This window comes from Salvia hispanica, chromosome 5, assembly GCF_029641045.1.
Source record: "Salvia hispanica isolate PSC_SH4W2 chromosome 5, Shi_PSC_v1, whole genome shotgun sequence".
In the NCBI taxonomy this organism is placed as follows: Eukaryota; Viridiplantae; Streptophyta; class Magnoliopsida; order Lamiales; family Lamiaceae; genus Salvia; species Salvia hispanica.
The window spans coordinates 21,214,410-21,242,200 of record NC_142696.1 but is presented as its reverse complement, the minus strand read 5'-3'; the positions used below and the strand labels follow the sequence as shown (position 1 = coordinate 21,242,200).

Sequence of the window (27,791 nt, the reverse complement as noted above, 5' to 3'; positions counted from 1 at the left end):
TGAATTGTCAAAAAAATTTAAATGGACACTATTAATTTATAAAATCGGGCCGAACCATGACTTTGTGTACGGTTCTCGAATACAAATCTTGGGCGGTCATAAAAGTAGGCTGCTCATGACCCGACCTTTCGGCCCGGCCCCACTGCAAGGGCAACGACCCTATATTTCCCGCCAAAAAGAGACAGCTCTCTATTCCCTTTCTCGAAACCAGTGTCCACGCCACGCCATACGGTGTCGTATGTGTATATTATCTATCCTTATACACTCAACTCCTTTTCCTTTAATGCTCACTGTTTCTCCCACTTTCCTTTCCCCTCTCTCTCTCTCCCCTATAAATCCCGCCCCTCCACTCTCACACACTTGGAGATCCTCTTTTTCACCTTTCGATCTCTCTCTCCAAATCAAACACAAGTGGAGGAAGAGGAGGAGGAGTGGACCTTTGCTTTCAATTGATTGTGATTTTAGCTGATCTCATGGAAGAGCAACTTCAACCTTGGGTGAAATTCGCAGAGCACGTCGTCACCACCAACAAGCTCATCAACAATCCCCCGAGAGCAAAACTCCACCGCAAAGTCGTCAGATTCGTCCTCCTCGACGCCGACGCCACTGACTCCTCCGGCGACGAGTCCGACGCCCCCGTCCACACAGTCCGCCGCCACGTCGAGGAGATCACCTTCAACGCGCCGGCGCCGACGCACCGCCAGACCAAGAAGCGGCGGCGGGACGCGCCTCGCCGCGGGAAGTTCCGCGGCGTGAGGCAGCGGCCGTGGGGGAGGTGGGCCGCCGAGATCCGCGACCCGGCCCAGGGAAAACGGGTCTGGCTGGGCACCTACGACACGCCGGAGGAAGCCGCCACCGTCTACGACAGGGCCGCGCTCAGGCTCAAGGGCGCCGCCGCCGTGATCAATTTCCCTGAGCCGCCGCCGCATGCTCTGACGGAGAGTGACGCCGTTTCCTCGGGGAAGGACGCCGCTCTGTCCCCGACGTCGGTGCTCCGCTGCGAGGATTTCACGGCGTTTGATGGGCTCGGCGCGGACTTCGGGTTTGACCTGGACTGGACGTTGAGTTTGCCGGTGAAATTTACGGCGGAGGAATTCGGCGAGTTTGACTTTGATGACTTCATTAATGAGCTAAGGTGACGTCAGCGTGTCGGGGGCTTAGTTGGCGGGAATGCTCCTGGACTTTTCAATGCTGTGTGTGTACTGTATTTAATAGTAGCCGTACACGTATTATTATACACGGCGATTTTGTGCGAGGACATTTTTGGGCTACAATTTATGGTGGGGAATTTGTGATACTATTGTTTATTGTAAGTAAAATTATGGTAGCATATCAAAATTTCAACAAGTAAAAAAAGTTTGTACCTAAAGTTTTGTCGAGTGAAAAAAGTTTGTACAACTCTCAATGCATATTTATTGACTTGGAGAAGATCGAATATGAGTCCGATATTGAATTGAAATATCCAATTTACTAACTAGTAGTAGTACAATTAATATATTGTCTCTGATTTCTTATTGTTAAATCTTGCCACGCATTTTAATAACTAAGTGGAGCCAATAATCATGTTAGTATTGGGTAGCATAGTGAACAAGACGCCAAAGAATGATTGCTGGTCTCAAGTAATGTTGTAATCTTGAAAAGTCTCGAAAGATACTAAATTTGAATTTTAATATACAAGTTGTTGAATAGAATGAGTTCCATTTGAATAGTTTCAATTTATGCATAAAACACACTCTTAGCTTAGTGTGTTTAAAACTCTATTTTTTCCTTGTCACATATGTTCAACCCAGTGCCCATATTTTTTCGCATATATTTTCCTCCTTCTGTTGTTTTAATATAGATGATTATTCGATTTGAGAAATAATTTTCTTTTTTGATTTTTTTAATGAATTTATATTTGGACTCATTCTCTTTGAATTTCGATGAATATAACGTGTTCAACAAGTTTCTAAAAATTACTAATACAAATTAAATACTAGTTTTGATATATATTATAGGTTGATATATTAATATGCGGTGTTCTTTACACAACGTAGTACTTTACCGGGTAATTAATTTAAATTAATGGTTGAAATAACAACAACAATGCTAGGGTCTTACTTATTAATTTGTTCATTTAAGTCTAGTAACTAGGCTGTGGAATTATGTTTCCGCTATAGATTAATACTGCATGTATCAATATTGGTATATACTCCTATGTATCAAGACTTAATAACATGATATCATAGAGAGGTAATTATACCTAAAAATACAATTTTTGGCCTAAATTTAGTTTTGCACGTGGATTAAGTGATTGTAATGTAACACTAAATTAATGTCAAGGTGGATGCTTGAAATGTCTACATGGCTTAAACAATTGCTACTTACAATCACGATAACATTAATTTGTCGAAAATTGGCAATCCTGTGAAAATTTAAGAGTTCATGTTATTTGAGAGTGGAATTTTATTTAATGTACAAAATTACTAATTAAGTAAAAAATTGTAAAAATCTAGCAGTAATTACCCATGTAAATACTGCATCAACCCGTTACGTAGGAGTATTATAATGACATTAATTTATAGGTGAGAGTATGAGACACTTAGCCAAATCTAAGGATAGTATTTTGTACTATTACATGTTAGGCCTGTGACAATGGGAAGTTGAAACTACAACAGTATATATTTAGAATATGGAGTACTATAACTTATTTGAAATTATGTGGAAAATGTCATAGTTCATGTGATGGGAGACAATGAAAAAAAGCGAATTTGCGTGGTTTCTACTTAGTTTCGTGGTTGAATGAATCTTGGTCCCTCTACTTTGGTCTATGGCTTATTGAATTTTAAATTGAAAATATTAGTTGACACGTGTTTGAAAATATGCCGAGTACTCACCACTAGCGTTAGTTTTACTTCTAAATTCAAATAATAAATCATGGTAGCAAGTCAATGTTGTATTTACTCGATCCTAATTAAATGCATTTGGATAATTTATTGCAAACCAAATAGTATTATAATATGGGATCTGTTGTATGATTGCTGTTTGCTGGCGTGGCGCCAGTGTCTTCTTTCTTCTTTTAGGAGCTATTGATTAGTAGAATTGCAGAAGACTAATGGGGACTTAATACTTTAATAAATAATTTATTATACAAATGGACGTATTTGTGGTCAATGCTTTGTTGGAAAATTTGTTACTACTATATTTTTTCGTAAAGTTATGGCCGAATATTTCCAAAGTTTTCCATACTATCAATATATTATGTGGAGTCGTGGACCAAAATATGGGGAAGAAATACTCCTAATGAAAGAAATAAACTTAGTAGTATATTATTAATTGCAGAAAATAACTGAAACCCAATGTGTCTACCAAGTCCTTATGGCTTCCAATTAAACTGGCATGCTCACTTCGGCTAGGCAAGTTTTTAAATAAAGTTTGCATAAATGAATAAATATTTATTCAGCCAAAAAAACTTCATTTTACTCCAAAATGTCAAAAAAATCCACTTGGATACACTATATAGACTTTTGATTTTTAATTCTGAAATATTTGAAGATAAAAGTGTATTTCGCTATACAGATGTAAGTGACCTAAAACTCAAGGCTAAGATAATCAAACAAGAATGTGGATTTCTCGAATTCGGCTTGCCTTCCACTTCTCCTAATAGTTCTTCGAGTGTGTTTTGTTGTTTGGTCTAGGATGACAACTTTAGTGTTGATGAGATGCGTAATACTCAATTCTCATTCTTTTGGTAGTTACTCATCCAAGGAGTTCTTATAAGTTTGTTTTGGTGTTTGCTTTGTGTTTTATTCCTTGTCACTATTTGTTAGGAATTTTTGACCTTTGTGAGATTGTTATTTTCTTGGACTTTCATATTCGATCTCCTTTTGGGTTGAACATTTTATTTTATAAAAAAATCTCTCTTCTTTGCACAAAACTCTATCTTATCGCTGTATCTTGATGTGGAATATTAATGCTATCAAGCACAAAAATAAAATCTAATTGATCTAAGTGCAAAACAAACACGTCAAATTCATGGGATTATAATTACAGAAATCGAGTGTGAGTGAGAAAGGCCGGCGGCTGCGGAATGCGGGCCAAAATGAATGGGTGCCAATCAGATATTTAAATCCACGATTTAATAAAATAAAATTGATTGAATGGGGCCAATGGTTGGTGACCAAATAGCCAGCTATGAAAAGAACCACACCTTAAAAATATGCTAATCTTATTGATATGCTTGTAGTCACACATAGGCCAGAGCCGCCTCCCACTAAAAATCTCATGCCACCACACACTAAATAAAACTTAAATCAAGATATTTTTCCTTTTCAATGCACAAATACTTCTTAAGGTCGTCGTTGTAGATATATTTTACTTTTAGTGCGCAATATACAAACTTATTTGATACTTCAGGCGCACGTCTAGGTGTCTGTATGTGTACACGTGTACATTACAATATATGGACAGAGGAAATTCACTTGTTAGCATACAATTTATTTTTCATGTTTTAAATATTCTATTAGTTCAGAATCTCATCATACTGTAGATGATTTACATGGAACATCATTTGTGGAAGTATGAAGATATTTTTCACAATTTTCTCATCATGATTTCTTTTAAATTTAAAATAGAAATTAAACTCATTTTATAGGAATTTAACAAATCTCTCAAAATCATTTTTATAATACTTTTTTATATTGATGCTAAAATAAAGAGGAATAGCAGGTATTAGACATGATTCAGTAAGGAATAAATTCTCACTTCTCAAATTTCACTAATTAAATCATAGTAATATTTGAAAAATTATAATTTTCCTACAAAATTACTGAAATACTCATACAAAGTTTTAAGTATGGATCTTGATCCTACCATGTAGCTTGGCTAGTGTTGTTAATGGTTAAGGATTGGGTGAATATTGGTTGTTGGCAAGAGTTAAAGTACGCGTAAGTTGTGTAAATCTGCCATCAAGCTCGAGATTATTACGATGCAATGTTTTCAGAATCAAAATGGCCATATGAGCATGACATGCGCATTATAATTGTGACGTATGCATGGTTTTCAAGCATATTCTATTGTTTTGGGCTTTTACGATCATTTCAATCTTTAGTTAATTTTCATTTTACGATATCAATATCGTACTATAATTTATTTTATATGTACAAACAATGTACTATAATTTATTTTATGTGTACAAACAATTTGCCTACATAATTTGAATACATTCATTTATATAAGTTCTAGTCGTCTAGAGACTAGAATCAATAAAATTTGCCCTTTGTATTCTTCTGTGTATCATGTTATTTTTATTTTCAAAACTAATTATTTTGGGTGAAATGCATCGTAGAATGGGCGCTTGACTATGGAAGGAGTCGTCAATTTTATTAGCACTGTAGTTTTAATTTAATTGCCGTGTGAACTGGGGAATGGGGTACTGCTGACTAGCATGTTTGCCTTTTTTTAAAAGGAAAAATAAGCATGTTTAGCTTTAGTAGTTATAAGGTGGTGCCTTTCGTTTAATTTAATACAAAGTAACCCAATGTCTGATTAATAGAGATTTGCACTCGATTATCTTACCCTATTGTGCTATTAGCCCGGAATTGCAAAAAAAATTATGGAGTTACTCTTTTCTCTATAGCTAGTAGTCAATGCTTATCACATAATGCATTAGTAGTACTAAAAAAATACCTGCTAGCATACATGGTTAGTATAATTAAAGGTCAGTACCGGATATCGAATACATGGAATAAGATTGCAACTGACTACCATATACTAAGCATCACATACTATCTAGAGACACGAGATTTTTAGTTTAGATTAATAAACTAGACAGAAATAAATAAACATATAAAATAAAGCTAAAAAACATAGGATCCAACTCCAATCGACTTCCTTAAATGACGGTCTCTAGAGTTATTAAGTCGGTCACAATACTAGATTAAACCCCCTCTTGAGGTGAAAAACATGTAGATTAGATGTTGAAACCAAAGTCCCCTTTAAATTACTAACATCTAACTCCTAATAGATCGTTAAGACCAATGACCTCACATGAAACCTCAACTCTCCCGAATTCAATTGAATTAAAGTGTAATTATCTCTTTTCCAAGTCAATTATTTCGTCTCCCGAGTACTTTAATCAACTCTAACATGTATTCAAGAGGTAACTAATCACTTGAACATAGAAATCACAAGGATAAATCAAATCACTCAAGAGCTAACAAGGAAAATTAATTGAATATTTCGCCACAAATTCTACAAAAGATTTCTACTCATGGACAAGTAAATACACCAATTAAAGTACGAGACATGAAAGAAATTGATAAAACCCAAGTTTGAATCTTCAATCTCCAGCCTTCTCTTGCCTAGAGCTCTGCCTGGATCTGCAGAGCTCCGCTCCAATGGAAGATGAATGAACTATGTGTGGATTGTGGAATGGAGGAATGTGTAGAGGGGGAAGGATTGAAGGCTCTGAGATGAAGATTATGAATTAGGTTAGAGGAATTTATAGGATGGAAAAAGGTTTATTTTTTTGATAAGTTTCGTGGCCTTCAAGAAAATGGGAGAGATTTGGCTTCACAATATAATAATTTATTTTCTAAGTGAATTTCCGCCAGCTTTGACTGCACTGCGCAATGTTTATAGAATAGTCATAACTTTCTCCACAGAACTCCGATTAGACGTGCGAGATATCCACGCGAAGCTCTTTCGAAGACGAAGAGAATGGTATAAATTAATCACTAACTAGACATCACATTTGCCGGAAAATCGGCTTGAACTGAAGCTGCTGTACTTTGGCTTTTTTTCCCTCTTTTTCTATCATTTATCAACAAACACGTCAAAAATACCAAATGTATAAAATATGCAATTTAAGAATATAATTTGCATGATTGACATTTAAAACAAGTCAAATCTAGTCCTTACAAACATGTGAAATCTGTGGTTGTCAATACAAACGATTAGGATATGCATGGTTGGAAAGTGTTGAGTCTTAGTTTCTTACTTAGTAGAATAATCGAATTTGAGAGTAAATGAACAAGTGGAATAATATTTTTCTTTTTACATTGATAAGGAATAACATTGCAATTACACAATTAAAGTTTTTAAAATATCTCAAACCGTTGTCGTTTGACGTCTTTCTTTAAAAAAAATCTACGCATTAGGATGATGACTGTATCGTTTCTTGCCGACCCTAAGAAAAAATTAGGCCATACTTGCAATTTATAGCGTTAATGTCTATTCATTTATTGCATTTCATAAAAACAAAGTGAATTTTACAGCTTGGCTCTAAATCTAGGTTGATGTTACTCAAGAACATACATATAAGATTTATCCGTCAATATCAAATTCAAATTCAATTCAATTCAACGATAAGTTTCATATGATTATTTTGTAAGGTATTGTCACATGATAAGTATATTAGTATTATGTAGGAGTGAAAAATAAACTATGGTCAATATACTATTGATTGAATACTAGTACTATTATAGTCATTTAAGTGGCATGTAAATTAATCTAACTAGTATCTACCCCGTGCAATGCACGACACATTATATTTCATTTTAAAAGTATATAATATCAAATTATTATGTATTAAAAATATAAATTTATAAACTCAATTACTTTTCGAAGTCTTTTAACAATTTTTAATAAAATGCAAAAATATTACACAAAAATTTTAGTAGATAAAATAGAATGAAATGATTGCAACATACATACTTTCATACATTCTTAGATGATTATCAAAATGTTAAATAGTAAATAATAATAATAATAATAATAAAATAGCATATTAACAATGGTTTGTAATAAGAGCCTGGACTCTATTTCTTCTATAAAAAAAAGCAAATAGAAACTATTGATCATTCCTAATTTGATCACTAAACTTATTTTGTAAAATGCAGGGAACGTTCCTTGAATTCTATTGCCCTTTATGAAAAAAATATAATAATTAATAGTTTATATAAATAAATAAATAATGTAATAAGGTACGAAACAACACTTAAGTCACTTACACCGTACAGCAATGGAAAACACATTCCAAGGAAATTACATCATTTGCCTCTGCGTTTAGTCATTTCAAAAACATGCACACACTGGACTTTGATGACTGGTGAAGTATTGCTAGGCTTTAGATTATTGAAGAATGTTAATTTCATTGTTTTAATTTTCTTCCTCTAGTAAGATCACAATATTAGGAACATATATAATCACACAAAAAGAGTTCTTAAAATAGATGACTATAAATATACTGAAAATAGTAAGAACCATACAAAAAATAAAGTCTTCTTTTATAGAAAATTCGTGATGCAGCGGAGGAGAGTCTTGTGGAAGTGAAATACTCCATAAGCTAGCAAATGGTACGTATTTATAGATAAAAAATATCAAGTCATTATTATATGGAGCAATTAATTTGACAATTTTAAAACATATATCGCACGACATGGACAACATATTCATATTCACTAAATTGTGAGTCTTAGAGAAATTAATAGTATAATCATATCATATTATTAGGTTAAAAAACGCCACAACATGGAGTAATGTATTGTTTTAATTCTAAGGTAATATGGACTCTTATTTTTGTAACTGAAATAGTAAACGGACAACGGTTACATTCCATCTATTCCATTTTCTTCAATACATGGCCTAATTAGAATAACAAATAACAACGGTTACATTGGCACAGTCAATACAATAGATTATAAAAGGACAATGGTTTTTTCAGTTATTGCATTAAAAGTTGACACGCAAATTAAATAAATAGTTACATTCAAAATTTATAAATATTCAACATCTTGCTCAAAACTTATAAATATTGAAATTCATACCCAAAATTCATAAATATTCAAATTAAGGCCAAAATTCATTTTTTATATATGTATGGATAAGACTGTAACTCTTAAAATATCTAAATATACTATATTCAGTGAAAAATACTAGTATTTCATCCATTCTGATGTAGTTAGGCATTTCTTTGGTACATGAATTTTAAGAAATTATTGTGGTAAAGGTTAAAGTGGAGAGTGTAGAGAGCTGATAAAGTTGTTGTCAAAAAAGGAAATGACTCAACTATAGACACCCCTAAAAAAATATGACTCAACTACCTAGGGGTGAAGGAAGTATTAAGATACGAGTTTCAATGCAAAATTAGTAAAACAAGAGATGCATGAAGAAAAATAGTTAAAATATTGTTAGTGAAAAACGAGACTTGCCTTATTAAAGTGGAAAACTCACAATAAATAAATTTTCTCTTTCTCTCGTACTTTACTAATTGCGTATTAAAACTCGTATCGTCGATAATTGAAACTATTTTCATTGGTGGGACAAAGTATTAGTATAATAAAAAGGATGAGAACGTACAGTTAACTGCTCCCTCCATCTCGCGCTACTTGATACACTTTTTTTTTTTGCCGTCATTTTTGAAAAACAAATAGTATTCTCTATATTATTATCTATTTTATTTTATTTTTTCAACTTTAATAAAAAAATTTAAACAACTACGAAAAAAAATGTGTCAAGTAGTATGGAAGAGAGTACGAATTGTAGATAAATATGATTAAGAATACGTTAGCATTAGGTTAGCCCTTCAACAAATAAAAAGGAAAATACAATGGTTTAGATGTATGATTGGGCCAAAACAACAAAATAAATAGCCCAGCTCAATAGGTAACATATTCATCTATTCCTATAAATAAATAGCCCAGCTCAATATAGTTATCATATCCATCTATCAGTAAACTAGGGCTTCAATACAAAGCTGCTTATCCCAACTCAGAATAATTTCATTTCTTCGTAGCAGCAACCTAAGGTAAAATTTCTTCTCTTGAATCCTTACCGAAATTAGGGTTTAAAGAGTTTCGATTCCTATCGCCTACGGGGAAAATGAGAAACTAGATCAAGCTGTGGCAGCACGGCAGCTTGGGTTTGGCAGCGAAGAGGCAGAAATCGAGCCCTTTTCGCCATCTCTTTTGCGATATGGGAATCATTTTTTTGATAAACTTCGATTAAGTTGCAGAATGATTTCATTCTCTGTGTTTAAAAGCTACTATTTCGATAGAAAAGTTTTTTACAATTTGTTGGATTTTTGTTGCAGATCTTATTACAATCATGACGGAGGACGATAATCAGAATGAGGTGAAAGAGGAGGTCAAGGATGATGTTGGGGATGTAAGTCTGCATCTTTTACTTAGGTTGCAATGCTATTCAACTGCTCCTCTATTATGATTTATGAACTTAGATGACATGCCAGTGAGTTAATCTAATGTTCTATTGTAGATTTCTAGTAGGTTTTTGTAGATATTTAATTTTTTGTGATAAATTCAATATGACCAAAGATAGTTCAATTAATTAGCAACCTCAGCAAAAAAAGGCAAGTTAGTATTGTTCGACCATATAATGAGTTAAAGAATTTAAGACTGTATATAGTTCTATTGTTGCGAAGGCAGCAATAATTTTTTATTAGCTTCAACCTTGTTTTAGGAGGTTATCAGTTGCATTGTATTTGCATACTTGCATACTTTTCTCGGTTCCTGTGCTGAAAATTTAGAAATACTAGCTGTTTGTGGTTTAAAGTTTATGTCATTAAGCATTTCGTATATACTCCCTCCGTCCCACAAGAATATGTACTTTGGGTTGGGCACATGTTTTAATGCATAATTGGAAAAGTAAAAAGATGTAGAAATAAAGATAATCAAGTGGAGAATGAGTCTCACCTCAATAGAGAGAAAAAAGTTTCCAAAATTACAAAGTGCATATTCTTGTCGGACGGATTAAAAAAGAAAGAATGCATATTCTTATGGGACGGATAGAGTATTTCTTAAGTATTTGTATATTTCTTCCAAAGAGATCTGTTAGAAAGCATGCTTTGTCTAGTGTGAATGATTCCTTAAGCTTTCTAGTGCTTCAATGCAGATAGCTCCATTTGACCCTTCAAAGAAGAAGAAGAAAAAGAAACCAGTGGCTCAGGAACTAGCTGAAGAAGATTCTGTTGATACCCTAGCTGAGAAAACTGAGAACTTGTCCGGTATATATCTAATCCATTGTTTTTGTCAATTCTTATTTTCTTGCAAGTTTACAACTTTATATTCAAGTACTTTGATTTGACACTTACAAATGTCACACTTCCCTGCAGTTTCTGATGGTCTTGAAACCTCATTTGCTGGTCTAAAAAAGAAAAAGAAGAAACCTGTGAGTGATGATATATATATATATATATATAATGTTATTAATCTTGTGATATGGGGTATTGTTGTTTGTTGTAATTACTTATTGGATGTGTTAATTATGTTTAACTGTTGCAGGCACATACTGATCTGAATGAAGAGAAAGAAACTGTGGGAGAAGATGTGGATGGTAAGTTCTTGTTTTAGACTGCACTGGATATACTCTTCATCTATTGGTTTATGTTTGATTGATCTGTTTATGAAAATTATAGATACAATTGGAGAGGATGAGGAAGGAGAAGGAATTGTTTTGCAACAATATCCATGGGAAGGAAGCGATCGGGATTATGAATATGAGGAGGTACTTGAGACTCACTTTGAAGTGAACCATCCCCTTTGTTCTGTCTTATCAGTTTTCTGTTTTTGCTCTTAATCCGCCATTCCATGAGGTGGTGGTGTTAAATGATGGATGTCTTCTATTATTTAATTATTATGTTATGCTTAATGGGCTATCATATTTACCTTGGTGTCAGGATTGTTCTGTATTCTAATTTACTGACTATGACAATGTATAGTTTTTTAGTTTCGAATCCTCCCCGGGGCAAATATTCAGCTGCCTATTTATCCATAGAATTACACTCATGTCTTAATAGTGCATCTGATGATGGATAAGCTATGCTTTTTTCCTTCTGAAGATGCGTAAGCTGTTGATTTTTTTTCCTACCAGCCTCATCATATGCTGCACAGTTTAAGAGTTGCATTTTCTTAACTTCTTATGGCTTGGTATGGAAGTCTAAATGGGAGTTATATGTTTAGAGCACCAAAACTTAAAATTTCATTGCTGTCATTATGACAGTGCTTCACCAAGCAGGCAACAAATATACACCATATATTTTTAGCTCTTCACCCTAGAACATATAGTTTAGTTCAATTTGTAGATGTTTCATCTTCTGATGATGCTTTGTCCAATATTTTGCGGATTGCTAGTCTGTTGTTCTAAATTGCTGGTAATATGTAGCACCCAAGCGAATCACTATGAAGAAATTATATTGACATAATATCTACTATTGTTTCTACTTTCATGAAGATTTTTGCTCTTCCTGCTTTTACTTCTCACCTGTCTCCACATGAAATATTGATTCTATCTTTATTTCTTTAACATGTGCAGCTCCTTGGGAGAGTTTTCAACATTCTTCGAGAGAATAACCCTGAGCTTGCAGGGGATAGGCGCAGAACAGTTATGAGACCCCCTCAAGTACTTCGTGAAGGCACAAAGAAAACTGTTTTTGTGAATTTCATGGATCTCTGCAAAACGTATGCCATTTCTTACTATTTCCCATTGCTTAAAATGAATTTACATCTTTGATCATTTAGTCTGCGAACACCCACCACACTGAAACAGACAGGGAAAACAAACATAAGTGGGAACCGTATGAAACCACACATAATTTTGTTTAATATTATGACCTGGCCAATTTCTTATATCTACACATCACTATTTTTGCTCTTTGTGAATGCTCACAACTTCTTCATATTGATATATGAAAATGTTATATTTTTTCTTTTTGTGGTTTCATTCTCCACAGGATGCATAGACAACCAGAGCATGTGATGACTTTCCTTCTGGCTGAAATGGGAACAAGTGGATCTCTTGATGGCCAACAAAGATTGGTTGTTAAAGGAAGGTTTGCCCCCAAGAATTTTGAGGGAATCTTGCGACGCTACATTAGTAAGTTTTTCCATTGCTATTCCCTAGATTTTCTGGACTGCTCGTAGTCGTGAAATATGAGTATTAAGTTTCATACCAAGCTAGATCATGTTGTATTTTATGTACTCTTTGTATGACTATAATTACTAAACTGACAAATAATACGGCTCTAAGTAACTTCTCTATGGAATGGTACCTGCAGATGAGTATGTCATATGCAATGGTTGCAAAAGTCCTGATACTATTCTTTCAAAGGAGAATCGTCTTTTCTTCCTCAGATGCGAGAAGGTAGTTCCTCATATGCATTGAATGTTTTTTTTGCAACTGAAAGTCTTGTCTTGTGAAAACTAGTTTTGTCTTCTGTAATATATTGAACCAAATTATAATGTGCTATGTTATTTTTATTTCATCTGGCACTGTGGTTTCTCTGTGGTTTTTATCAATGAGATTTTGCACTTGTCTGGGGATGTGCAATAAATATATTTTGTCTTTATGCCTGATAATTTTTTAGTAATGTGGAAATATAGTGGCAGACTGGCAGTGACTGGTTCTTTGTAATATTCTCTGGAGGCCTGTGATGATTTAAATATTTGCCTACATTGTCTGATAGCTCTAGTTGAAGAGTCTTTTTATACTAAGTCTGAGGCCTCTGGGGAAGTTAGATGATTTTCCGAAAACATTATCAACCTTTTTAGAACACTTATTAAGTACTACATGAATTTTTAAAACAGGGAAAGTCTTACGCTTCACATTATTTATTTACCCTTGACATTGTTCCATGGCTTCTTGTGACAATGCATGCCGTTTGTTGTTGAATTTGTTTCCAAATGCCAATAAGGTTGTTTTTTTTATTGTACTGTCGAGGCCTGTGATGATCTATATATTTGCCTACATTGTCTGATATCCCTAGCTGAAGAGTGTTTTTGTACTAAGTCTGAGGTCTCTGGGGAAGTTAGATGATTTTCTGAATATATTATCAAAGGAATACTTTTCCATGGTTTATTGTGACAATGTGCGGTTTGTTGTGGAAATTTGTTGGCAAATGGCAATAAGGTTATTATTTTTGTTGTATTGTCGAGGCCTGTGACGATCTAAATATTTGCCTACATCGTCTGATTGTTCTATTTGAAGAGTCTTCATAAATTAAGTCTGAGGCCTTTGGAGTTATATAGTTTTCAAAACAGTGTCAATTATCTATTACAGTACTTGACAAAGTCATTCAAGTCTTTGTTGAGTTAATATGTTCCGTAATTCAGTGCCCAGGTGGCATTTTGTTAGTATAATGTAGGAGCCATATGCGATTCATTTTGTTTTAGGGTTTTCTCCCGAGACTGATAAATTGATTTTTTATTGTTTTCTCCCAAGGTCTGTGATGATTTAAATATTTGCCTACATTGTCTGATTGCTGTAGTTGAAGAGTCTTTTTGTACTAAGTCTGAGACTTGGGGAAATTTGTATCAGTTTTGAAACACCTTTCAAGTTTTATAACTAGGGAACTGACTCTCGGCCTTTTGTTTTTTACCCTAGTTCTAATCCCAAGGCTTACTAATAGTTGGAGCCACATGGAAATGTTTATGACCAAACTGATTTATTTTATAACTCGTTCACAAATTCATACTCCAAAGGCCTGTGATGAAGAACATATTTGCCTACATTGTCTGATTGCTCTAGTTGAAGAGTCTTTTCCTTCGAGTCTGAGGCCTTTGGGAAAGCTGATAACTACCAAAAAAAACATTGATCATCTCTTGGAAATTTGTGGTTCTCCTTATTTTTTTTCTTCAATATGATTAATTCCCCATATGGATTCATTACAATGAAATGTTAAATTTCCCATATTAGCATTTGGATCATTGATAAGTGTTTTATTTATGCCTGTCATTCTTGCAGTGTGGTTCTGGGAGGTCAGTGGCCCAGATCAAGGCTGGATTTGTGGCTCGTGTTGGTCGCCGGAAAGCTGGAACATGATGAAGTATTTCTCTTCTTCTGGAACAGTTTGTTCTATACCTGTGGAAGTGGTTGATGTAGATTATTTTTGTGGTAGTAATTTTGAGATTCTGCGTCCTTTGCTAATAAGACAAGCATTTTGGTCTATGAAATTGGTTGAGGGCAAGTTTTGGTTGAAAATCTAGTGATGTTATGCCTCAGGATGTTTGATTGCTTGACAAATACACATGAAGTTGTAACATGAAGTACTATTAAATACTCCTTTTTGAGAATCCTATTGAACATATAGAATCCATTCTCTCTCTGCCCATCTTTATTAGTTACAGTATTTCCTTAAGTTTGTTCTGTAAAAGTTCTGGCACAAAAAAGTAATGATTTTATAAATAGTATTGGGGTAGTTTGTGGAGAGATCGAGAGATATCATGTCTAATCAGTCGTGTAATTAATATTTTGTCACGACTGTAAAGATCAGCAATACAATGTTAAAACAGTACAATGGAATAAAAGTTGAAATTAGGTAGCATGTTTGGAGATGCATTTAAATAAGAGCTACTGCCAAAATTTTTGCGCACCACCGCCTCAATTTGCATATTTAGAAATCATGACTAGGTACAAAAGTATTCAGTGATCATTTATACTATTATCTACAAGGATTTCTTTTACTTGATACTAGTTCGTTTGATCATTCTAACTTATTTTCATAATCTGTGATATCTAAATATTCAATGTGCTTGAAATATAGATACCTTCCACAAACTCATTGACCGTCGCAACCCTTTTGTAGACCCATGGTGCCATGAATTCTGTGTACACTATACACCGAGTAGGATTGATGGTCCTGCCTAGACTCAAATTCGATTCATTCATTTTTTATAACCAAACAAATAGACATCATAAAAAAAAACAAAAAGTTATGGCAAAGGCAATAACTTGAAAATAAATAAAAATGCGACTTTAAAGAACAACTTGGATCACTATTTTTTAAAATAATTTTGTAGTTGGAGTTGTACTCCATCTTTCCCTCATCTAAGTGTTAACTTTTACCATTTTGTCCATTTATCATTAAGTGTCTATTTTCACTTTTACTATAAATGGTCATAGACTCACGTTCCAATACTCATTCAACTTATATTTATTATAAAACAAATATTTAACAGTGAGATTCATATTCTACTATTTTTTTCAACCTATTTTCTTTTACATTTCTTAATATCTGTGACGATTCAAAATTTGACACTTAATCAGAGACAGATGGAGTATTTATAAATCAATTTTCCTTTTTGTAGTTTGGGGCTATATACTATCAGTTCATGGTTGCACCTTAGAATTAGTGGAATTCTGTCAAGTCATGTCTTTGGCGCGCCACGTAGGATAAGTTTGTGTCGGAAATTTATCGGGTCGGGTCGGATGAGAAATTTATACAGTCCGGTAAAAATCATAACTTTTCATGTAACATTTAAAGTTTATGGGCAAAAACAAACTATTTTAAAGGTTCATGACTTTACAGGCAATTTGTCCCTTTTAAAAATACGGATATAACAACACAACCGATTCTACATAAAGAAGACAATCAATTAAATTGTTGTCAATGCAACCGGCGTGTTGCGCGGCGCAGCTGCGGCTGTTCATTATAAGCCGTCTAGGCGTCGCGGCGGAGGTGGAACAGCCGAGTATACGACGGAGCCGGGTGGAAGGGCGGCGTTCACGCGGCTATGCCGCGGCGGCCGTCGTGTTAAATATTTTTTTAAAAAAAAATTATCTATAAAATATATATTCCCATTCCATTCCATTCCGTTTCATTCTATTTATTTTTGGCTTATTAATTTTGTTCTAATCCAATTAAAATATACCAATAATTAAAAAAATGTGAGGCGTGGCTGTGATTGGTTGGATAAATTTTATGTGGCTGAGGCATGACTATGATAACTAAACGGACTAAGTGTTTTTTTTTTGTTGAAGTGTGGTTGTTTCACTATCGTGGGACTCTCTTAGGTGCACTAACTATTTAATAAGTGTGCAAATACAAGAGGGATCTCAAATCAGTCGATGAAGGAGTTGATGCTCTAACTGCTACCGAATGAAATACGGAAATTTGTGGTGCTTTCACATTTGAATTCAAAGTAAACTCAAAGGACAGACTCGTACATCTATTTTGATGTGATCCAATTACGTAGTAGAAGAATTATCATATTTATGGTGATATTTTTCATTTGACACCCAATACTCAATAGGTACATCGACGTCAATAATTTTGTTATATATAAAAACCACCTTTAGTAATGACCTTAGGAATATTGCTTAGAATGCTTAGAATGACGTATGCATTAGTTTAACAACGTATTATATCCAATAATAAATGTCACACTTTACTTTTTACTAATTTATCCTGTATAAGATGTCACATTTTTTTTTAGAAAATGTTCTTTCACATTAACATATTATTTTGACTTCACTTAACACACAAACCAACATTTTCTAAAATCTCATGGAATTACCCAAGTGTGTCATTAGTAGAACGGAAGCAGCATGTTATAGTACTAATGACCATCAGTTGGGAGAAACGACGAAAGCCTAATTATATAGGCATTTGTGTCAACTTTGTAGTAACGCCATGCATCAAACGATTGGGCGTGTTAATCATAATAGCGTAAACAAGATTATTAATCCATTATTATATATTCAAAGTTGGCTTATAATTATGTTTATTACGAAAATAGAAATGTGGGAGTGGGACCCCTGAAATAGTGGCTTCTTAAATAGCAGAAATCACGTAGAGCCTCTCTTCTTAAAAAGGAAAATAGAGTTTGGTAATAACACTAATATGAATCTGACATATTCTCCGGAAAGTGTTATGTGAAAGGAGCTCCGTTGCAAAAAATATTTGATTTCCATAACACTAATCTCGATCTACACAAGCTGGTGATGAAATAATCATAATGTCGTCGAGAACGCCGTGCAGATCGCTGGTCCCGGACATGGATCACCACGTCAAGCGCATGCTCAAGCTCATCGATGAGGACGCCGACACCTTCACCAAAAAGGTCGAACTCTACTACCAGAGACGCCCCGAGCTCATCGCCCTCCTCGAGGATCTCTACCGGATGTACCGCTCCCTTGCCGAGCGCTACGACCACGTCACCGGCGACCTCAGGAAGACCATGCCTTCCGATCTCCAATCCCAGTGCTCCGGGATCACGGATCTCGGATCCGACCCCCCCTCCACCATGCCCTCCCCTGGGGCCAGCCGCGCCGCTGGATTCGACTTCTTTTTAGGCCATCACGGAAAGGAGGGGGATGATCAGTCCTCCATTTTGGAGTTTGGATCGGAACCTGACGATTCCCCTGTGAATTACTACTCGAGCATGCATAGCAACGACGACGAGGTGGCGAAGGAGAGGAGCGCCGCCGGCAATGGCGAAGTTTTGGAGTCGGAGTGCAAGATTCTGACGCTGTGGGAGGAGCACCGCCTCACACGCGAGAAACTGCTGGCGTCGGAGCAGGAGGTGGCGCGGCTGAGGCAAGATCTCACGAGCAAGGGATTTCCATTGCAGAATTTGCAGCATCAGCTCAAAGTCATGCAGAAGGAGATCTCTGACCTGAGAGAGAAGCTCGACGAAGAGAAGGATGAGACTGCGAAGCTGCATGAGACCATCGCCAAGTACAAGGCCAACGTTGCAGAGCTTGAGGCCGGGAAGGTGGAGATGGAGGAAAAGTATGGCTTGGAAATCGAGCAGTTGAAGGCGGAGATAGAGGAGCTGCAGGAGAAGGAGGAGACGGAGATGAACGAGAAAGATGATCGGATTGACCAGATGAGCAGCCATCTGCACCAGATGCAGGTGGAGCAAGTCGATCTGATGGCCGGAGCTGAAGCTGCACGTAAGGTGGCGGAGGAGCTCCGGTTGAAGATTAAGGAGCTGGAGAGAGAGGTGGAGAAGAAGCAGCAGATCATAGCAGCAGGTGCAGAGGAGAAGCGCGAAGCCATAAGGCAGCTCTGCTTCTCTCTTGAGCATTATCGCAACGGCTACCATTGCCTCCGCGACGTCGTCATGGGGCAGAACTCGACTACATCTTAAGCTTACTTTTGTGATATTTTGTCTGGTCTGTTGCAGTCGTCTTCTTGTTCATAAGTAGGTCTCTGGTCTAGGTGAGTCTTTTTGGCGTTGTTTGTGTCGAAAATTCATGTATCGTCCTCTTTTTCATGGTGTGTTTTTGCAATTCCAGACTATTGGAAAAAATAAAACCCAACTGTGTAGTTTTCAGATTGTGTAGCCTATGTAAGAAATGGCATACCTGCCATGCCTGTAGTGTAGGAAATCAACACAGATATCAGTGTGTGATTGATTGGCATATGGTATATACATAAGCCCGGTTTTATTATCTTCCTCACTTAAAACTGGACCCCATTTATTGATATGCAGTTCTATAAAAAACGAGAAAATTCCTGGCTTTATTTACAAAATCGAAGATGGTGGCAGGTTAGTCAATCCAAAACAGGTGAGTTACATAAACACTGGTGAGGCAAAAAACCACCTCAAGTGTACGAGACTATCTTCATTTCAGCACATTTTTGTATGCAACGTTCCACATCACAGCACGAAGATGTCTTGAAGCAAAGGGAAGTTATCCTTTCTGTCAATCGATGAAATAAGATTATGACTAGAAAACAGAAACAAGGACGAGGAAAGCATCAAAATTAGACCTAAAGCTCTAGTGACCTTTGAGTCCCGTCAATCTTCTCAGTCATCCCAGGCGTCGTCCGCAGAGCCCTCTTTCCTGCCTACTGCAGGGACCATCATATGCCTGTATTTGTCCTCCACATTTATTGCCGTTGAACCCACCAATGACAGCTTTGATAGTGTAAGCTTTGAATCTTTTGAAGCAGCTATAGCTTCTCTCTCCTTTCTTCTTGCAGTCTGATAAATTCATGCACATATACTAGTATTAGTATAAGGTTTTCATTCTCATTCTAATTATTTTGGGAGCTGCCTCTTTAAAGGAGATTACAAGTAAAATGAAAGCACTTACCTTTCCAGTCGCGAAAGTTAAGGAATTACCAGACTCGACATCTTGGATTGCTTTCTTTATTTGAGCTACAAGAAACTGTAACAAATGCTCACGTAAGAAACACTAAAAGAAATAATTATAATTCAGCATTTGAGATGCAAAAGACAGAAGACAATCGCCTTACCATGTCACGATCAGTATAAAACGATGTAGCTTGGCCCGTTGATCCTGCACGACCGGTTCTTCCAATCCGGTGTACATAATCTTCCATGGTCTAAGTTTCGTATCCCCAAAAATAAATTAGTCAAAATTAGGATTCCAGATTTTTAAGTTTGATCAATCAAGCTAGACAGAAACAAGCTGGTTTATAGGTCCAAATTTCAACGTAGACAATTGTAGTTAGATGTCATTTGAAAAGCTATGTAAACTATAATATGATAGTATGAATTACTCTATAGTGTTAATATACAGCTAACTGGTAATCTGCATATAATGCTTATGATAGCAATCCCCAGATAAATTGATATGAGATGAGAAAGAGACTTCCATGCAGCATCTAGATTTACCTTTGGAAGATCCAAATTGATGACATGAGCAACCCCAGTAACGTCCAATCCCCGTGATGCAACATCTGTAGCAACCTGCAAATGATAACAAAAAAGGTAACAGAAGGTTTTCAAAAGTCCAAGACAATGGAAAGATGATGCCAAATCAAGTAATGTTATGGCGTTTAGCGCCATGGCGCCGCCATATTCACTATTTGACAACATTGATTATCACATCTGAAGTAAAGAAACAACTATTGCTCCAGAACATTTGATCTATATACCAATTAGGATCAAGCCTCAGACACTGCTAGATGCAAAATATGCTAATTCTTTGATGGATGAAAGCTGCATCTAAATTTCATAATATATGACAATACTTCATTGAGATGATCCAGTTCACCTTTTTAAACAAGTTAACATGAATAAGTGAAAGAAAAATAACAACAGAGACAATGGTTTTGATCAAGTTGTTTCCATGTAACCAACCAAAGGTTTGTGAAGCAATTCAGGGAACATAGCAAGATGCAAAACTAACCAAGACAAGACCAAATTAATTTAAATAGTCAACAAATAGAGGGCAGTTCCTAGAAATTACCAGTATCCTAGTAGGACCATGTCTAAAATCGTGGAGAGCAGCCTCCCTCTCACTTTGACTACGACCACCATGAAGAGAAGCTGCTTGCAGGCCTTGTTGAATCAATGCGTCAGCGACTTCATCACATCTGCTCTGAAAGAACATATCCATATGCAACATTTTGAGCATACAGCGGAGAGAAAAATACAGGAGGGGGGGGGGAGGAGTTAATTGAAATGAAAGTTTATCTGCAATGCTATGCTAAGATGACTGCATTATACAAATGAATAGCAGTAAGGAGAAATATCCCATTATTGCAACTGTTCAGACAACTAGCCAGCAAGATCTGAAATTTGAAATCATTAAAGTCATTAAAATGTTTGGGGACAATCTAACCTCACAGTTGTATGAGACTCAATGCTTACTAATTACAGTATTTTGTGACAATTACAGAGTGGATACCACAAAATAAAAATATTCTCTAGTTTAGTTTAACAAGCATCAGAGCCATCACCAAAAAGGATCATGGCATTCTAACAGGTTGACCTTTTGCAGAAATTGAAGAAGGGCAGCAGTTGCTCAGTCGGATAATTTTAACTTCAATGTCAACTTCTAGAAGAGCATGCGCCAGAGTTCGATTTTGAATGTAAAAAGGGAGTTGGCCAAGATATCTGTGTGACAAGCCGTGATGTTGTTCAATGCGTTCAGATGTAATCATGTAATAGTTAATCACACGCTGATTAACAAGTAGATCTAGTGGCTAGTTAAGGTCAAGATGACTTACTAAAAACTTTCTTATTGCCCATATGAAATTTGTTTAAAATGTGTTTTTTGTAACTAAAAGTTCAGATGTACACACAGACCAGACAAAAAATTGATGCGAATTCCTCTGTCACAAGCAGAAAAAAGATAAATGCACAATTTATAGCATTTCCCTTTTTCATATACAACTAGAAGCAAATTCATAGTCATGGTCCCAATATATGTTAATCATTTGCAAGTAGAGAATTAATATCTTTGGAAACAAAGTTTTGGTTAAGTTCTTCAATCCATCAACGTCTAAGTTGTCAGCATAGAAGTCCAGAAGTACCAAATATTAGAAGCATAAAAAGATTCATAGATCATTAATATAACCAATGGCCGGCGGCCACACTTCAAAAGAAATGTAAGTAATATAGCAATGAGCATAGATGTGACTTGGGATCACATCAGAATTTAAACTAGAGTTACAATAACACTAAATGGAGATTATAAAAGTCACCGCACAAGGAATGGTGGGTCAGGAAGTGTAATGTCAATCGCATGTGAGCATTGATTGTCGTACCTTCCGTTCCACAAAAACGATGGTCAAGGGGAATGAGTGGCTACACTTTTGAGATTGGGCAGCTGCCTCAACAAGCATATCTAGCAGCCTGTCAATCTTCATACCATAAACAGCTATTAATGTGTTGAATCACACAAATATTAGGCAATAAATACCAAGTTTCATTTACCCACTATTAAACCTGATATTTCACATCCAAAAAAAAGAACTAACACAGAAGTCCAGCCATATGCCATACTTATTAAAATACTTGATTTCATTGTAAGTATGATACATATATATAGTACTCCCTCTGTCCCATAAATAACGTGCCCAAAGAAATTTAGTGTTGTTTGTTTTGTTAAAAGAGAAAGGGTCCTACTTTAGTGCTGTTAGTATTGTGAGTGGGGAAAGAATCTCACTTTAAGGGTATTGTTATACAAAGTGATTGTATATAAATTGTGATAGTAAGGGTAATATTGAAACAATTTGTGGTGGGTTAATGTGCAAAAAAGGGAAGTAGAGAAAAAGGCATATTTTTATGGAACGGGTGAAAAAGGATACTAGGCATGTTTTTATGGGACAGGGGGAGTATATTTTATCAGCATAAAAAACATGAGCCCGACCCAGACTTTTGTGGATACCTCTCCCTGCCCAAACAAAATGCTTAATGTTCTATATCTTATCAAGAGAGCACATTTCAGAGTATAAGGGAGGTCATGTTTTTATTTGGAGACCTAAAAGAGCAGTGGGCGCAGGTGTTCGTATATCTTACATGGGAACAACATTACCAGTGAATCATCACTGGAACAATATATTGAAAAAAATTAATTTGAGGGAACCTATCCATGTCCAACATATGGTCATTCTTAAGGTGATCAATGGTAGTCTTCTGTCAAGATTTAACTTATGCAGTCTTTTATTGTTATTTTATTTTTTGATAAGTAAATGTTGTTCCACCGGTTTAGACATATTTGTGCTTGATTTTCACATTTTTACTCCACTGATTGCTCACCAAATGAACAAATTCATAAGAACTAGGCTGAAGCAAATAATAAGATATCATTTAGAAAGTAGGGATAGAAGGTTCTGCTAAGATATATGACTGCGTACAACACTAAAAATGTAAAATTCTGCTTAGCAGCATAATAAGTTCTTCATCAATTGAGTGCAAACAAAATACCTTCTCATTTTCTGGTACCTTCTCCAAAACTTGGGATACATTTGCTGTTGGGCTGCTGACTTTTCCAACTTTTATCCGTACTGGATCTGTTAAGTATTCCTAAAATTTGCACACAAGAAAAAGGCCATGAGTTTACATGTTTTGACCAAAACTATACAACATTTTTCTTAAAAAAAAATTTCCCCCCTGATTCAGTGCTGCAGGATTTACGAAGTTAGAGAATATACACAAGCAAAGTCTCAAATATTATACTTATTATCATCAAGTAAAATCTAACCTGTGCTAACTCTTCAATCTCAACTGGCATTGTAGCACTGAAGAGCAAAGTTTGATGCTTCTTGGGAATATTTTGCATCACCTTAAACAACATAATCAAAAAGCAGGAAATGTTTAAGTTTAGAACACAATATGCACGTTTTTACAGGACTATAGAATTGCAACAAAGAATAAACATGTTTCTATTGCATGATTAAAAAAAAAGTGCAGTAGCCAGAGTAAAAAGTACCAAAGGGAGCAGAGGGAAATTAACAACTATCAACAGATTGACCAACATGGTTCAGTTCAACGAAACCTATGGACAAGGTGATAAATTCAAATAACAAAAAACCAATGGAAATATTTTCAATTAATATCCTCTTCTTCACTTTCTAAATCTTGTAATAAAATGCTAATGGAGTATTCGATAAACCCAATTATAGCTTCCACATAGAGAGTGAGAGAGAGATAATGCTACTGGTTGACACAGTGGACACCAAAATTATAGTGCCTTTATTAGGTGAGGGTCCAGCAAAAGAAAAATCGGAGCAAAATGTTTGATCCAAGCTTTTGGAAACTGAATGATCAAGTCTTATCTTTTTTCCAACTGCTCATGGTAATTGGTAGAGCTCATGAATCATGATGATTATGTGCAAGAATATGAGCAAAAAACTATGTTTCAGCTGTCAGCTTTAAAGATGTTTGATACTGATTATAGGCTTTATTGAAGCTTCAATATACACCATGAAACCAATTATACATCAGTTAAAATCCAGTAATAACAACTACTGATGACATTACAAATTTACAATACCAAAATATGGAAGTCCAAAACAATCATTTAATATCAATTTGAAATTGTAAGAGCTATTAGCTATGAACATAATAACATGGACTATGAAAGAGCCAAAGCAAACTAAAAAACTCAAGAAACACGGGGAGGTGTGAGGGCGATAGTATTTATATTTTGACACCATACCTCTCTTATCTGAGGCTCAAATCCCATGTCAAGCATTCTATCAGCTTCGTCAAGAATGACAAACGATATCCTCAATAAAGAAGTATTTCCCTGTTGAAGATGGTCAATAAATCTTCCAGGAGTAGCAACTACTATACTAACCCCAGCCCGCAGCTCAGACCTCTGTGGTTGCATTCATTAGCAGAAGGAAATCAAAATTACTAACAAACCAGATTAGATTCGTCAATAACAAAACAAGCAATAAGTTATCCAACATAACTAACACATTTCAAAATTCAATACCTGCTCAGAAATGTTTGTTCCACCCACAACAATTGCAGTTTTGAATGAGTCCAAAGATCGGCTGAAGGCTTTCACCTTGTAAGACAATATGCAGTGATCAACATAGTATCTAGTGCAAAGCGACATAAAACTTGCACTGAACAATTCATAAATGATGTCCAACTTCACAAAACTTAAGATCAGCTCTGTGCTAGAGCAAGAAAAGTTCCCATCTAGATCTACGCAAAAATTAATACGGTTAATATTGAAAAATAGATAAGAAACAAATTACAAGGAGAAACAGGAAAAAAACATTTGACACGCATCACATGAAAGGCAAAGGATTTTGCTTCATTTCTAACAACTTTATTTTTCAATCCACCTAACTTCGAGAACAAAAGGGGAAACCAAAATTCGTAAGTAAATTCCAGTGTCATTGTACATCAATTTAATAAAATAAGCCTTACTTTTCACATTTTAGTCATCTCCCATAATCTGCAATAAGGATAATATCATGAACCGTGACAAAGAGGAAATTTCAAGCGAAATAAATCATAAATAGCATTACAAATACAAGATTACTTTACAGATGACAGATCTTGTAAGAAACCAGAAAAATTAAATGCATATATCTGATACTGCTACTTAACAACAAAATATTAATCCTCACTTCTTTCTCTATTTGTTGAGCCAGCTCTCTGGTTGGGGCTAATACTAATGCCAAAGGTCCATCTCCACGCCGAATAGGAGGCTGGGCCAGGCAATGCTGAAAGAATAGTAATTAATCTAGATTAGGACATGGTATTGCAAGAAAAAAATTATAAGCTGCAAACAGAATTTAATTAAGAGATGAACATTGTGAAATATTTAAACCTGTATCATAGGTATGGTGAATGCAGCTGTTTTCCCACTACCAGTTTCTGCACAACCCAAAAGATCCCTTCCACTTAGAGCAACTGGCATAGCCTGAGCTTGAATTGAAGTTGGGGTGGTATATCCATGAAATGCTATGTCTTTCATGATGCTAGCATGCAAATTCTGCAGAGAGTGGAAGTGAGTACCTTCCGCAATTTGTACAACTGTGGAAGTGTGGGACAGCAAAGTAAATCATTCACTAAACCCACAAATCATTACCATGTCAGTAAAGGACTCAATAGGAGCTGATGCAGGTTGCGAATCTGGTGGAACTGTAGCATCAACGTTAAGCCTCATGCAAACCTCCTCGACCTGAACATACAAATACATGGCACCAACTAAAAGATCCTTGACATAAATCTCACAGAATAATTAGCTAACCCTCACGTGACACTATTGCTTACAAAAGAGAAAAACCATTTATTAATGAGCTCCATATTGTTCCATTTGGACCAAGGTTTAGCATATGAAAGCAACAAGGAAATCCAAAGCCACTGAGCCTAAACAATACTGTCCTCCCCTTCAATGCAATATAATTTACCTTTTTCCAATTTAAAAATAAATAAATAAGTTGGAAGCAAGAGAACTCTATAAAAGAATAGAAATGCTAAATCGATGAATGCAATGACAGAGCTCACAATAAACATCAAGTGTGACAGCACTTCTTTGAATACCGAGTGAGCAGAAGCAAACTCCTGATTGATAATTTTGTTTTCTGATTTGATGTAAGGCATGTTGGAAATATATTTTTGGAGCAAAACTGCCACCATCATGTACGTTTTATTTTCAATTAAGATCCTACAGTTTTTTACAGGCACCTGGTTAAGTACTTTTCGAGTATCAATTTTCATACTTATGAGCTGTATTGTCGATGAATCACATGATTTAAGGTGTATGTGCATATAATGTCAACAACACTTATAAAGCATTCGCTGTGAGTCCTAGTTTACCAGTATGAGTCATCAAATGATCAAAACATAATAAGATTGAAAAGGGGAAAACATCGAGTGTGATTCATACATAAACTAGTCAAACTTCTTAGCTCAAATTCACATAGTACAACAACAAGAAAAAATGATTCTATAAAATTAACAACAGAAAAGTAGAGTCGGTTATCAAACCTGTTCCGCATTCAGCTGCATAACACGGTCGGACGGCTGCCATTGCGGAGCGACCGGCTCTGGCACCGATGCGGCGTAATTTCCGGAGCTCCGAGAACCGGCATTCCACAAATTAATTGAGTTGCCATTGTTATTGTTGCTTTTAGCGGAAGCAAATTGAGAGTAAGAGCCGTTGAGCTGCTTGGAGTGAAAATGATCGGAGTTGCCGTTTACTAGGGTTTTGGCGGCTGAGACGGGGTTGGCGGAAGAGTTTCTCAGGTGAGGAGGAACATACGACATCGCTGCAGGATAGGATGGATGAGTACGTGCACTGAGAGCAATGAGAGAGAGAGCTCAGCTCAAAATGGGTGGGGTTTTTGGAGTTGGGCTTTAGATTTTTATGGGCTGCTTACCATTGGGCTAGGTTTTATACGTCATTTCTCTTATTAATATTTAATATATGATTATAATTTCAAGTTTAATTTTGTTTTAATTGAAACTACATCTAACTAGTATAGTAGTAGTATTAAAAAAGAAGTATAATTGTGTGAGTGTTTTGGCCTAGCATGGAGTGGTTAATGCTCAAGATCAATGATCTTGGATTCGAGATTATCGTGACGCAGTCTTTAAATATTTGTTGGTTTAACAATAAAAAACAGAGTATAATCATATTCATATGGAATGTATCTTCGATATGAAAGGGAACATGATAAGATATCAAATTGGAACGGAGATTATTTTGTGTTTGCGGGACAAACAAGTGAACTATGTTGGTTAAGTCATTTTTAACTACTAAGTTATCTCTGAATTTGCATGTGTTAGATTGGAAGCAAGTAGATGATTTACGTGGATAATGAAAGGGATAATCATCGGTTG

At 35.6% G+C, this 27,791-nt stretch overlaps 4 protein-coding genes and 2 non-coding genes across 7 annotated transcripts; 5 read left to right on the top strand and 1 right to left on the bottom strand.

The window, feature by feature from the left end:
* Nucleotides 1-314: 314 nt before the first annotated feature.
* Nucleotides 315-1,428, top strand: LOC125187087 (pathogenesis-related genes transcriptional activator PTI6-like). The gene has a single exon (XM_048083600.2). It carries the CDS (start codon nucleotides 474-476, stop codon nucleotides 1,137-1,139), a length of 666 nt encoding a protein of 221 aa, XP_047939557.1. The 5' UTR covers nucleotides 315-473; the 3' UTR covers nucleotides 1,140-1,428.
* An 8,241-nt stretch (nucleotides 1,429-9,669) lies between these two features.
* Nucleotides 9,670-15,097, top strand: LOC125198442 (eukaryotic translation initiation factor 2 subunit beta-like). Its single transcript, XM_089059577.1, has 10 exons — nucleotides 9,670-9,787; nucleotides 10,073-10,146; nucleotides 10,891-11,002; nucleotides 11,111-11,166; nucleotides 11,280-11,331; nucleotides 11,414-11,502; nucleotides 12,310-12,455; nucleotides 12,728-12,870; nucleotides 13,052-13,137; nucleotides 14,737-15,097. The coding sequence occupies exons 2-10, from the start codon at nucleotides 10,087-10,089 to the stop codon at nucleotides 14,812-14,814; spliced, it is 822 nt and encodes a 273-aa protein (XP_088915703.1). The 5' UTR covers nucleotides 9,670-9,787; nucleotides 10,073-10,086; the 3' UTR covers nucleotides 14,815-15,097.
* Nucleotides 13,416-13,500, top strand: LOC125191512 (small nucleolar RNA SNORD34). The gene has a single exon (XR_007171185.1). It is a non-coding gene; the product is annotated as a small nucleolar RNA SNORD34 (small nucleolar RNA).
* On the top strand, nucleotides 13,710-13,794 carry LOC125191513 (small nucleolar RNA SNORD34). The gene has a single exon (XR_007171186.1). It is a non-coding gene; the product is annotated as a small nucleolar RNA SNORD34 (small nucleolar RNA).
* Nucleotides 15,098-17,588: 2,491 nt separating the features above from the next.
* Nucleotides 17,589-19,052, top strand: LOC125190259 (uncharacterized). Its single transcript, XM_048087515.2, has one exon. The coding sequence runs from the start codon at nucleotides 17,730-17,732 to the stop codon at nucleotides 18,864-18,866; it is 1,137 nt and encodes a 378-aa protein (XP_047943472.1). The 5' UTR covers nucleotides 17,589-17,729; the 3' UTR covers nucleotides 18,867-19,052.
* A 159-nt stretch (nucleotides 19,053-19,211) lies between these two features.
* Nucleotides 19,212-27,280, bottom strand: LOC125190258 (DEAD-box ATP-dependent RNA helicase 20-like). 2 transcript variants are annotated; one of them, XM_048087514.2, is made up of 15 exons: nucleotides 26,937-27,280; nucleotides 26,035-26,127; nucleotides 25,774-25,938; nucleotides 25,571-25,666; nucleotides 24,922-24,996; nucleotides 24,640-24,801; nucleotides 23,683-23,763; nucleotides 23,406-23,504; nucleotides 22,244-22,339; nucleotides 20,941-21,072; nucleotides 20,364-20,438; nucleotides 19,982-20,071; nucleotides 19,819-19,893; nucleotides 19,493-19,706; nucleotides 19,212-19,422 (listed from the first exon to the last, which is right to left on the bottom strand). In XM_048087514.2, the coding sequence occupies exons 1-14, from the start codon at nucleotides 27,213-27,215 to the stop codon at nucleotides 19,530-19,532; spliced, it is 1,695 nt and encodes a 564-aa protein (XP_047943471.1). In that variant the 5' UTR covers nucleotides 27,216-27,280; the 3' UTR covers nucleotides 19,212-19,422; nucleotides 19,493-19,529. The 2 variants fall into 2 exon arrangements, with proteins under 2 accessions (XP_047943471.1, XP_047943469.1); XM_048087512.2 differs by having other exon boundaries at nucleotides 19,509-19,706; nucleotides 26,937-27,279.
* Nucleotides 27,281-27,791: the final 511 nt, after the last annotated feature.

Bases quoted from the DNA above. Each gene is read 5' to 3' on its own strand.
- LOC125187087 (XM_048083600.2), top strand. From the start codon at position 474: ATGGAAGAGCAACTTCAACCTTGGGTGAAATTCGCAGAGCACGTCGTC.
- LOC125198442 (XM_089059577.1), top strand. From the start codon at position 10,087: ATGACGGAGGACGATAATCAGAATGAGGTGAAAGAGGAGGTCAAGGAT. The intron at 11,003-11,110 runs GTATATATCTAA...ACTTCCCTGCAG, and splicing joins GAAAACTGAGAACTTGTCCG to TTTCTGATGGTCTTGAAACC. The intron at 11,503-12,309 runs GTACTTGAGACT...TAACATGTGCAG, and splicing joins GGGATTATGAATATGAGGAG to CTCCTTGGGAGAGTTTTCAA.
- LOC125190259 (XM_048087515.2), top strand. From the start codon at position 17,730: ATGTCGTCGAGAACGCCGTGCAGATCGCTGGTCCCGGACATGGATCAC.
- LOC125190258 (XM_048087514.2), bottom strand. From the start codon at position 27,215: ATGTCGTATGTTCCTCCTCACCTGAGAAACTCTTCCGCCAACCCCGTC. The intron at 21,073-22,243 runs GTACGACAATCA...ATGTTCTTTCAG, and splicing joins TCGTTTTTGTGGAACGGAAG to AGCAGATGTGATGAAGTCGC. The intron at 20,072-20,363 runs GTAAATCTAGAT...TACGAAACTTAG, and splicing joins TCAATTTGGATCTTCCAAAG to ACCATGGAAGATTATGTACA.